The sequence below is a fragment of the Cydia splendana genome, chromosome Z (assembly GCF_910591565.1).
Source record: "Cydia splendana chromosome Z, ilCydSple1.2, whole genome shotgun sequence".
Lineage (NCBI taxonomy): Eukaryota > Metazoa > Arthropoda > Insecta > Lepidoptera > Tortricidae > Cydia > Cydia splendana.
In genome coordinates this window covers 11,784,979-11,797,913 of record NC_085987.1, presented here as the reverse complement: position 1 = coordinate 11,797,913, position 12,935 = coordinate 11,784,979, and the positions used below count along the sequence as shown (strand labels likewise).

The window sequence follows — 12,935 nt, the reverse complement described above, 5'->3', positions numbered from 1 at the left end:
GTCAAACAATTTATTTCGTCTACTGGCTGGCGTCGTGTAAATGATCAAATCTCAAAGAGGGCACCACTAGTACGAAATTCAATATCTTTCTGTTTTGTTTCATTCTGTAATAAGAAATCTCGACCGTAATGTCAGTGAAAATTTGTAAAATTCGCAAATTAACCAAGTATATAAATAAAGATTCTAACTTAATGCAGTATAAATAATAATACCATGGTTAGTCTTTGTAAAAATAGTAATACGCATGTGCTGTGTGCGACGTTTATCACTATACTTGATACATAATGATGATAACCTACACGGTCTCTGTGTAGCCAAGTATATAAACGGGTGAGTCACATTTATATTTATTACATTTTGCTGTATCGATGATCTCATGAAATTGTAGGTATATCAGCGTTGTAAGCATTCACTGCATTGCTAGGTATCCTACGATTGGTCGAGTGTGTGTCTTATGTTAATAGGGTTTGTTTGTTCCTAATTACACTATCTACGATAACAAATAAATTGTAGCTATATCATACTTCATAAACCATCTTAACAGGCATTAGTTGTTCCTTGAAATCGATTTAGAAAAAAATACGTAGTTCTTACCTGTAAATTATAATGTAGGTACGATAAGATACTATGGTGACATAAGTACTTACCTATGTACAGTCAGCTGCAGAGAAAAGGTACCACCGCTACATAGAAGTTTGTATGCAGGGGTGGTACCTTTTCTCTGCAGCTGACTGTACCTAAGCGAACTTTGTTTTGTTATAATATATTTAATTCTTTATCACACTTATTCATTATTTTGTCTCTAAAGTTGCATGCAATTCTCATCTCATTTACTATGTTGTCATTTATTTAGAGAAAGTGGTTAATTGTACGCAAGGCATGTGAAGTGAACATTCATATGTCCTTTAAAATACACTGGCATTTGCTTTTTTTAATTCCTAAGTTTAAAGCCCGTCACAGATGGAGTGATAATATATATTAATATACCGTGAGGATACCATAAGATGCCGTAAGATATCTTATAATATAGCTAAGCACCACACACAACAACAATACTAAAATATATATCGGTCTCTGTCTAGCACCTTCATTGCGAGAGAGAGAAAATATACCAAAATATATCGTAATATACTAAGCTATTACATCTTAAGGTATCTTAAGATGCCTTGCTATAAGATATCATAATATACAAAAATATATATTATAGCTTTGTGTGTGGACTCTGTCAAATAGTATGTATAATATATTGTAAGATGCCTTGCTATATCTTTTGGTATATTATCACTCCGTCTGTCACAGGCTTTAAGGATCAGTTGTTGCATCAAACTGTCTGTAACCAAGCCAATGGCTTAATTGCTTTAATTTTTAATTCAAAAGTATACAACTGTTGTCTATAGGAAGTATATGATTTAGAGCAATTCAAAATTGTATGTTATAAATTGCTTTAACCCTTAACATGGCAAGACATGAAATAATGTATCCACCTATCTCGTGGAATGTTTTTGGGGATAGTAATGAGTCAAAAAATACTATATTTAAGAAAAAATAAATAAAAGCCTTCTGAAAGTAGGGTTTTCAGGACGTCCGTTAAAACGGACATTGCCATGACCCTTATAGATTGATTGCTCCCAAGGTTGTTCTAAAAAACGGACAACGCCGTTATACAGTTTAAGAATATAAAAATTATTAAAGAATTACAGGGCAAGAAAATTTAAATTATTTCAATAACACACTAGTAAATGTTTAGAAAAATGTTTAATTTTGAATATCAAGAAGAAAAAACTTATGAGAAACATAATAATACTATATTTACTTCTAGTGTTGATGTGTAAAACAACCCACGTACAGATATATTAAACAAAAATTATACATTTTAAAGCTATGTATATATGCAAAATAGGCTCATAAAGCTAGTTACACATTACAATTATTGTAAGTAATATTACTTTACTTAAATTACCACACCATTTAACACTATGGTCTCACAGTTCTATGTCTTGCTTGTTTCCTTATTACCCAGACTATCAGAAACCTAAGCTGGTGGTAGAGCATAGCTGTAGTTCCTGTAAAAGTTTAGATATTTTTCAGTCTCAATGGCCTCTCGCAACATTTTGGGAATATATGGCTCCTCCTTGGCGAGAACCCGAGTCTTATCCATGTCATGCTCCCAGACCGAAGACTTTAGTTGGTGGTGCTTGACATCAGCTATATGTTCTTGTACCCGAGTAGTAATGCTTTGCTTCGTCTGCCCCACATATGAAAGACTAGATTCGAAATTAGCTATTTACTCTCCTGAATTTTGTAGAGATTACATTTTACAGGCCTCAGAAATTACAAACATCTTCTTCATCGACTTGAAAGAGGTTTTAACCGTAGGACATTTCAAGACGTGCCAATAATTTGGATACTGGAGCAAGATATGCATTTAATGGCGAGGAATTAAGTTTTGTAGATGGAGCACTAGAGGACAGGTCGTGTTTAGGTCATCAGGTCGAGTCATTATATTATGAACAACTTTTTTCCCACAAGGACTACGTTAGACTTCGAAATTATATTTAAATACAGATAGTGTCATTCACGATGAGGCGCACCAAAGTTTAATAGCATAACAATAAGAAAAAAGCACGCGTGTTCGTTAATGAACCGATCTATATTTGTCCATCATATTTGACATCCTCGTAGAAAGTTACCTGGCTGAAAAAGAGTCAGATTGGAGCAAGGCAGATGTACAATCTGTCTCTAGTAAAATATCGTCATCGTCGTCTTTTTTGTTATCTCTCTCCTCTGAGTCAGATGGTGGAACCACCTGAAACTAAAATACAAAAACATGTATACATATACTTATGTATAACATAACCCCAATGCAACAATAGCCTATAAAATGACGATAAAGGAAAAAAAAGGTATATACCCTAAGTATGGCAATGTCCGTTTTCTGTGACAATCTTGTTTCCGCACAAGTCGGCACTGTCCGTTTTTTAGGACGTGCTAAATGGTACTTTGTTACCAGTACTATCGACAATGTCACAAAAATGGGACAAGATTTATTTCGCAATTTTTGACATAGAATTAATCTATGATTTAATGAGCTTTGTATAAAATAAAAATGTTTAACTCACCTAGTAATAATATCAACACAAAGAAAACACTTTGGCTATTTACTTTATATTCTATGACGTCTGGAACACACTCCGTCGCAAATTCAGCGAATTAAATAAACCGAATTTTGTCTGACATTACCTTAAACTAGGAAAAAAAGTATAATTCTCGCACTTTCTTCAACGTACTTTCTTTTCTAGCTCGCACTTAGTGTTTAAACTTGGCGCCACATTTAGTACCTGTACTAAAAAAGTGACAGAAACGTTTTAAGGGTTAAGTAATAACACTTGAACCAACCACTAGCAAACTGTTTTAGTTTAACTAAGCAGTTGCATGCAATGTTCAAAGAAGAAAATGCATTTTTTATAAAAGGTTTAGTAAGCAAGTAAAGGACACTTATGAAAATTATATCAGCAATTTATCAGCAGTTAACAAAAATTCTCAGTATATGAAGTAAATCCTCATTTTTAACCAGAGTGTAATTTTAAGGGGCTCCCTAACGCCAATGACCTTCGATCTGAATCCCTTAGTTTTCTAATGATTTGTGTAGCTTTTAACAGCAATGGCTTTAAGCAATATAGTATCCCATATTTACTTCAAAGTTCATTGTCTTCAATATATTTGGCATCAAAGTTGAACAGTTTTAGGCCAATGGCCATAACTTTTGTGTTAGTTTAAAATTAAAATCTCTGACACGTTTTTCGAGACGTCAAAGACAGCAATCTAGTTACGAAAAAAAGTGTTTTTTTTTAGATAATGTCTAAAAAAAATCATACTAAAATAAGTATTCATTTCTTTCAAAATCCGGTAGATAAGAATGGAGATAAAAGATTGGAGAAACGATAGCCGTTTGTCTTATAATTCTATCTGTAGTGCAAATGTAGGAGATACGATTCAAAACTTGTCAAAAATCGATGAAAACCGCGGTAACCGCTTAATCTATTTTTTAACTTTTGTATCAGGCAGTAGGTATATATTATTATCGTGGTGTTACGGGCCTTTGAGTGTCGCATCGACCGTCATTGATCTATTGTGACGGCCCTTTAAAGTTCATTACTAATGCCCGCTGCATCCAGAAAGTTCCAGATTCTTTGGGCCGTAATGTTCTGTACCTCTTAGGGTTGCACTACGTGTCGCCCTAGGTAGGTACAGGTACTTCTATTTGACATTAGTGGTCCACAAGAGCAGAGAATGTGCATTGCAGTCTCCTCTGACTCCTGACAGAACGTGCATGTCGCATCTTGTTTCTTGCCAATTTGAAACATATGTTTGTTCAACTTACAGTGTCCAGTCAGTATTCTGGTCACCGCGCAGGTTTTGTGCCTTTTGTCCTAAAAGCTCCTTAGCAGTTTTGCTGTTCAACCCTTTGATTAGAGCTTTCGAGTGTTCTTGTCCTTTGACGAACTTCCACCGATCGATTGCTCTCGTTTTTTCTAAGTTGCTGATCAGAGAATATGCATCCCGTTTTGTGATTCCACAGAACGGTTCTGGGCCGACCAGGGGTGTGTCTGCGCCCTTTCTAGCAAGTTCGTCCGCTTCTTCGTTTCCGTTAATATCGGAGTGCCCTGGTACCCATCTAAGTATGACTTTGTTGGAGTTAGCCAGTGCATTTAGGTTTGTTCTACAGTTCTGGACTAGTTTTGACATATAGGTATTTAATATTAGGCAATAGGAGACTCAACTTGCTTTTATTTCAGATGTTGTTAGCCTAATACTTAGTTAGCAAAGGCTCCAAAATGTGTGGTTGATTTATAAATATAGAAAAGTATAAGAGAAACAAATTCCATACAAATTTTTAAAAGCTACTTTATAATTAATAAATCGAATATGCATTGGGCTAGCGTGGGTAATATAGCCCAAGCCCTTTCGTCGAAACGAGAGGGCTTGGGTCTTGACGTCGAGGTTTTTCGTGCTTGAATATGTTTGCCGAAAATAGTTTTAAGGGTGAGGTCTTAAAATCGTCTCACTTAATACTGTCTATTCACGTCTATTCTGTGAACATTGTGCTTAGACTTTTCTTATCGTAGGTACGTATACGGACAGACGGCTATTTAAGTAGGTAAATTCAATAAGTGCATGTACTAAATGAATGATTTGTTTGTAATGTAAGTACTCGTCTTTAAATTTTGCCTCTATTTCGGTTTTGGTATACTAAATAGAGACAAACTATTTTTTTTGCATCAAAAGTGTACCTACTTATGTTATGTTGCGTGTCTGGTGGTGGTACTAGTGCTCGACATGCTAATGCCCAATATATGACACCCTGCTGTCATCTCTATTGACACTGACTTAAGTTTCAAGATGACATGTACTGGGACCGCGTCGAGCACCAGTACCACCACCTTAGTTACTTGTATTGGATTTGAGCATAGGTGCTTAGGAAATGGTTTGTCTCTACTACCTATCCAATGCTCTTCCAGTAGAGATTTGCTGTTAGTCTTATAGGATGGTTAACTCACAGGTTCACTTCGTGGAAATCACTTAAGTGGAAAACGGATTCATGATCATGAAGATAAGAGATTGCACATCTCTAGTGGAAAAGCGGCCCAGCAACTTATAAACTCTACCTAGTGACGTCTTGAAACCGTAACCTTTGGCCTACACAGAACTACCTTGGTGGTAGTTGATAATGATAATAAAATACTGTTTCAATTGTTTCAGACACTAACATCGCATAATAAATATGAAATCAATGAATGCAACAAGAAACCGGAGTCAGTAACTAGATATGTCGGTGTCGCATGGCGTGTGATCAGGTGTCGGAGGGTTGTGTGTGTGTGATGTTGTAGTGGGCGTGGGGGGGTGCAAGTGATGCCAGTCGCGGTGATGCGGAGGAATGGTGGACGTGGCTGCGGAGCGCCGGCCCGCCGCCGCCTGCTACGACGCTGCCCACAGTCTCACCAAGTAAGTACCTCTTTCTGTAGGTACTACGCATAAAATTGTGCGCCTCGATCATATCTCTTTCTTCGACAGCAGATAGCAGATATGGACAAGAAAATAGTGGCACGGTGAAATGCTAGAGTGAGCATCAGTCTTTATTCGTAATACCTTCTTCATAAACTTTTGGAGCACCAAAAAACTTAAAGGCATTATGTTGACGAGAAGTGGCGGCGAGACGCCTAGATTTGAAGTCCAATCAGTTTTAATGTATCGATAATTCGAGACGCCTAGAATTATCGATACATTAAAACTCTTCACAAGTACAGTCACCTGCAATAATATGTTACTCTTCGAAGGCCGCAAAAATATATGACACGCTCTTATGGCTCTACAAATAAGATTGTGTCAGATATTTTTGCGGCCTTCGTTGTGTAACATATTATTGCAGGTGACTGTACCTATTATTATTTAGTAGCATTGATCTGCCCCTAGGCTCTAAGCTTACTTGATTTAAATCGTAAAGTAATTAAAAAAAAACATTATACTCGTTTTACTTATAGCGCCCCATGCGCTTTGCTACTATGACTTCATTACTACTACATACATAATTGGAGTACCTATCTAACTTGTGTATTAATAGGAAGCAATGACAAAAAGTAAACTTAAAATATTAAAAAACTAAAATTACCTGTAAATAAAGAATGTCTTCTAAATCGCTGCTGGTGGGCTGTGTGCCTGTGTAGAGCATTAATCATAATCAAGTCCAATCATTCCTTTAAATTAGATAAACTTTTTTCATAACACTTTTGAAGGTTCCTTTTTCAGATATGTCCACTCTCTACTCTACCCAGTTAAATATATTATTAACCCTTAAATGCATGATTTTTTCTTTTTGCCCGAAATTAAAATATGTATCACATAATTGTTTGCCGATGTTAGGAAAAATAGTTAAAAAAAATATAACTTCGATTTTCACTGCGAAATCAGTGTTAGAAGTTGAATCGGCTAAATCATATTTATGTAAATATGTAATGTTCATTAATAGATATATGATTTTTTTTACTAATACCATTAGAAAGGTACACTATTTGTGATATACCTATGATAAAGTTTTGAAATATAAAATAATTACAAACCCCGAAAACACTGTTCAAAATCACGTACTAAAAATTATCAACTTCTGGATTTTTCCAAGCTTTCCGACTTTTCGTCTTAAAACGAATGTAATTTTTATAAATTAAAAATATTGCGTAAATTTAACCCTTAAATCATCACCCTACTACTTGACGTTTGGTATAAACGTGCGTTCAAGAACGTAAGCCTTTTTTTTTTAACTCTGTGAGCTGTCTAATGCTTTGTAGACATTATGCATTTAAGGGTTAATAGTACGTTAGTGGCACAGTTTCGAAACATATACCTAACCTATGACAACTGCTGGTTTAATAACTCAACCGTTCCAGATACCCCATGGTCAAAAAGGAAAATAAAAATACTTATAGAAACCACCTAATGTGGTCATGTCCGACGTACGTCCATACGAGTATGACTCTATAACTAATATTTGGAATATAGAGGTTTCTTTTAATAAGATAATAAGAGCTATCTACTTTTATAGTTAAATTACCTACTATAAACTGTAACCCTCTTAATTGAAATTTAGTTTTTATGATCACGATTCATCGGCGCGGCGCGATGATGTCAGTGTCAGTGTAGGGCCTATACGAAGCAACCAATAAACAGACAATAATTTATATTCATTGCTATAGTTCACATGTCAAGTCTTCACTATTGACCGTTGGCATTTTGCCGTTAACCCCTAATATGATCAGCGATCATTCTATTGAGTCTCATTGGCAGGAAGCACCCATCCGCGCTCGGGTCGCGTAATCAACGACAAATCATCTGCTAAACACATGACGGGTACCAACCTCTTTATCATATATTTTAAATACTTTCTAATACAAACTCTATTAAGTACATTGTAGTCAATTCAAAGGTCCTCAAGCCCTTTCAGTCTCAACAATGCTGGGCGACGAAAGTGGCGGATGAAAGAAGAGATGTTAGGGATGAATGTTGATGGACGGAGAGCGGATGGTAGACCCAAAAAACGATGGATGGATTGTGTTAGAGAGGATATGGGAAAGAAAGGAGTGAGTGCTGAGGTGACGAAAAACAGAGGAGAATGGAAGAGAAAAACATGTTGTGCCGACCCCACATAACGTGGGATAAGGGCAGGGAAAAGAAGAAGAAGACACGGGTCACGTAGGTATAATTTTCATTTAGCAAAGTGCCCTTAACCAATCTGAAACTGAATATGCGGCCTTATTTGTAGCTTTTAGTCCGCCATCATTTTTTTATAACCCTGACAATTGGGTCGTACAATCTGCAGTATCCCAGCATACAATGACCGGCGTCAAGAGATGACGATCGCGGCGTTTATGACGACATCAAGCAAATGTCGGACGCAGCGTTAAGCTTTTAACGAGAACTTTTCCACTGGCAATAGACAACGAATCGTTGCATAGAAACACCACACAAAAACAATTGATTGGGGCGCCACTGACCCACCCAAAACTGAAACCCTATGAAACTTGCATAGGGTTGCCAACCGTACTATATGTATTATAATATACTAGCTTTTGCCCGCGACTTCGTCTGCGTGGAATTAGTGACAGCAGCTAAAGCAGGTATAGGATAATACTAATAGCAATCATTCAATTCGCGCATAGCTTACTTTAATTATTAGGCAATTCATTAACTCTTTCAATTCCACCCTCCTTTGCACTCTCTTCAGGGATGATTTCCGACAAAAAAACTATCCTATGTCCTTTCCCGGGACTCAAACTATCTCTATACCAAATTTTAACTAAATCGGTTCAGGGGCTTAAGCGTGAAGAGGTGACAGACAGACAGACAGACTTTCGCCTTTATAATATTAGTATGGATGTAGTATGTATATTTTGACCTAGTTTTGTATGTACCAACACAAAAATACTATATTTCAGTGGGTCCTTAAGATGAGAAAAGATATGGTTGTTTTTAAGCTATAAGAGCAAACAGTGTAGCAGTGTACTTCTCCTTAGACAGAGGCGCGTCTCACATGATTTTAGATCCCAATAGGTAGGTATGGTTCATGTCATGATTCATCATAATTTTTTCAGACGATTTTCTCTTATAGACGATTTTTTTGGCGACATACACTAGTTATAGTGTTGTTCTAATACGGGTGTGTTGTTGACTATGTTGACGTATCGTAAGTCTTGCAACAATTGTTTGATTAGGTGTAAGGCGAGCTGGGCACGCAATTTGCCTCGCGTAATGAGAGCACCGATGCTCGTCACGGCCTTGTCACAGTATAAGAATATTATTCGACACAGTGTCTGTCTGTGAGGGCTTTCTTGCCTTCTTTCTACAATTTCTCGACTTTTTTATATGTTTGCAAGTACGCAGTTGTGCTCAATCTAAGTAGCTAAATGTTATTTCAATATTAAAGCCGTGTGTGCGTGTGCCCGTTTCAGTCGCTTGTAGGTGTAAAGCCAAGGTGCTGATAACAATAGTTGTGCTGTGGCCTGTTATCGGCGTGAAGATGTGTGAGGCAGTATCACACACGTTACACTTTGCGCTTGTGAGCGCGTATAGTAGCGCTTCCAGGAAACGCGAGTAGGTTTCTCGGAACCAATCCACGGTAGCAGCGCATTTTCTTTCACAAATTAAGAGATATCTGACGCGGAGGCTTACGATTACGTCATTACATACACGGGGTTGTTCCATTGCAACAACTTTATCGCATGTACTGAAAAACATTTACGATACGAAATTATACAGCCCACTGTTCTATTATCAACGCGTCATTCAAAAATAGTCCACGCGGGCACGCTTGTACTTGCCAGCATCAACAAAATAACATTGTCATACCCCTTAAATAATTACATATCATAAACATGTTGCTTACTGTTGATTTCCTGTTGTCAAAATGTCTAATCATTACCTGTAATTCCTATTTCATTGTGCTAATATTTTATACTGGCAATAAAATGTCCTAGGACAGATAAGTCTATCTTTGATCCCTCCTAGCCTAGCAGGGAAGTAAAAGCCCTTTTCCGAATAAGTAGGTGAAGGTGATGTAAATTTTTTTCTATAATACTTATAGATAGTTAAGTTTATTCTTATTATGTTTTAAAATAAATAACTATATAATGTAGAAAATAGGGAGTACCATGTATGTATATATGGCGATGCGGTCGAGCAGGTGTCTGCAATTCGACGACTAGCGCCTATTTTGCGTGAGGAACGCTTTATATATTTTAGAAAATAATAGCTTTGAAAATCTAAACTATGTAATGTACTAAGTACATATCACTAACAAATAGTAAGAACATTATTATGGAAAATTATTGTGGACATGACAGGCTGATAAATTTTTAGTAAGTACCTGCTGGGGCGTCCCTCCATCCGAATAAAAACATCGGCTTGGATCGGAAAAGGCCGAACAAATCGGCAGTAAGCCAGATACCTGGTGATCGTAGTCCCGTCCCGGCGTTTGTTTAAGGTCTCTGCCCAGTGCCCACTACCTACACCGTAAACCGTAACATACCATGATCGTAGTAGGAAGGTATCAGCCACGGAATGAAACGCAACACGGACTACTATGCCCTCTAGAACGTGTCCACATCGTTTCATATCCGTGCCTAACGGGTTTAGTGACCGTAGTATTCGCGTATCATCCCCGTAGCATCCGCCTATAATCCCCGTAGCATCCGCCTGTAATCCCCGTATAGCATCCGCGTTTTATACCCTTTATAATCAATCCTGAGTTGAGATCCACATTTGATTTTTAAAAAGTTTATTCCTATGAAACTTATCTATTATCAAAAGGCCCTAAGTGCCACGAAAGCCCATTTGCTATTTGTGGCACGAAACCCTAAAGAACACATTTGATGCGTTTATTTGTATGGAGTATTTAAGGGCCGATTCGAATCGCTCCTGAACTTGAGCGAGTAGGGATGGGCAGTGCAGAGGCATTCATGTTGCTGCTGGCAGGTGAGGCGCTCGGCTCGACGCCGGCTGCGCGGGCAGTGTTTGGCTTGGCCCTCTAAATCCGGCGGTGACGGTGCGAGGGGCCGGCGGCGAGGCGGCGGGGGACTATTTTCGTCTGGCGGCCACGTTTGGAAAAAGGCCCGGTGACGTCACGGTCCTCCGCGGCGATGATGCCATCGAGCGCTCGCGACACGCATCAGTTGCCGCTTTTGCCAAAATATCACTGCAGGCTGCTTGCCATCAACTTTATTTTGGTAATTGTTAAATGACACATTACTTGACGTCGGTTTAGTTTTCAGAATGTTTCACGATTTCATTGACCTACACTAAGTTTTTTAGCATTAGCACAGAATACCTATTTCATACAGAACGACCACGCTCTACTCCACCCCGAATAGATCTCAAACGGCGGCGACAAATTGACTGAATATCGACCGCCTCTCAGTTTGATTAGCGACGCAAATCGCTCCTTGCGTTCAAAATGTCGGTGCAAATTATTTACTTACTGAAAATTACTAGTACCCATTAATTTTCAGTAAATATTCTGGTACCTACACCTACTTACAGTTCTTCGGATAAATTAGTTCATTTCCCGTGTACCTCACCTACCAGTCCCAATCTAATATCGTTGGTGTCTAATCATTTTTTCTTGTGATTCGTAGCCATGGGTAACCACAAGTTTTATCAGGCTTTTTACACGCTAAGATGATGGAGTAAACAATATGTGGGTTCATATTTAAATTTTAAATAGCTTAATGAATCAAGTTTGTTACCATTCGACAGAAAGCCTTCAACTTAAGCATCGTATGTGGATTGTGGCTACGAAAGCTATAAACTGAAAACAAGTCGTCTAGTATTAATTCGGTATCTCTTCTCAATTTTTTGCCCTGATTTCTAGTTTTTGTACAGGTAAATGCAAATACTATTATGTATAGCATGGGGCCATATTTGTAAAACTTGTTAAGCAATGGGAGTAGAACTATCAAAATTATAATTTTACTGCGAAGCCCCTGACGTATAAAACCTCATACTTACGTTTATATAGAGTTGTTTTATATAGCAAGAAAAACGTATCTAAATAGTATCCACAGTTCTCGTCCGCGATAAAAGATGGATATGTCGAAAATATCGATGAAGACGATGAAGTCTGAATGTGGTAGTGTTTGATAAGCTGTGAAATACTTAATATTTTTATCTTTCTTTCTTTCATGCTCGTTAGTAGCGTTAGTGGGTTGTTGCTTATCTGAGAAGCGGGGTGATACATTTTGACCCTGGGGTTGTAGTTTTTCGTTTTTAGCCATTTAGTTAACCTACTCTTACAATCGTATGTGGTGCAGGAATTAATGTCGATGTGTTTTATTTCATTATACAGACTAAAATTGTGCCCGTTGCGGTCTTCTGGCGAAGGCAGTTTTCACTGTATGGGTTTTAATTACATTACTTAGTTTTTTTCCTACGTGTGCATGTATTGTATGTGGTTCGCCTGTGTGTTTTTAGAATAAAATTTAGAAGGTACAATTTTTTTAACTGATAATATATTACAGAGTGAATAGAGTTAATTACTTGGAAATCTGAACGGCTTTTGGTGCATGACTTTTAGCAATGCTCTTTGAGCTCTCTCAAGCTCAAGAAACTTAGTCTTTGTGGCACCACCCGATACAGAGATACAGTATGTGACGAGGGATTGAGCCAGCGATACGTAAACCTGATATACTTAGCACAGTTTTTGTTACTACATGCATAAGATTTTTGGAAGTCCAGGTCAGTTTGCGGTTCCTGTTCATTATGTTCTCAGCATGAAGAAGAATAGTACATTGTGCAACGTGGGGGGTAAGTGGAATATTGTACGAGAGTCTATTATATTTCAATTAAAAACTTGAGTAACAATATTTTTACCCCCGAAGTTATACACAATGTTT

The 12,935-nt window shown here is 37.6% G+C and overlaps 1 protein-coding gene across 2 annotated transcripts in view; it reads left to right on the top strand.

The window, feature by feature from the left end:
• Window positions 1-107: 107 nt before the first annotated feature.
• LOC134804508 (uncharacterized) overlaps window positions 108-12,935 on the top strand; it is a 70,287-nt gene continuing 57,459 nt past the window's right edge. Inside the window, exons 1-2 of one of the 2 annotated variants that reach the window (XM_063777589.1) lie at window positions 108-330; window positions 5,761-6,003. Coding sequence is in view for 1 of the 2 variants with exons in the window: in XM_063777586.1 (XP_063633656.1) it covers window positions 5,936-6,003 (68 nt within the window). In the remaining variant the exon portion in view is untranslated. The remainder of the gene's footprint in view (window positions 331-5,760; window positions 6,004-12,935) is intronic. The other variant, XM_063777586.1, reaches the window with a different exon arrangement.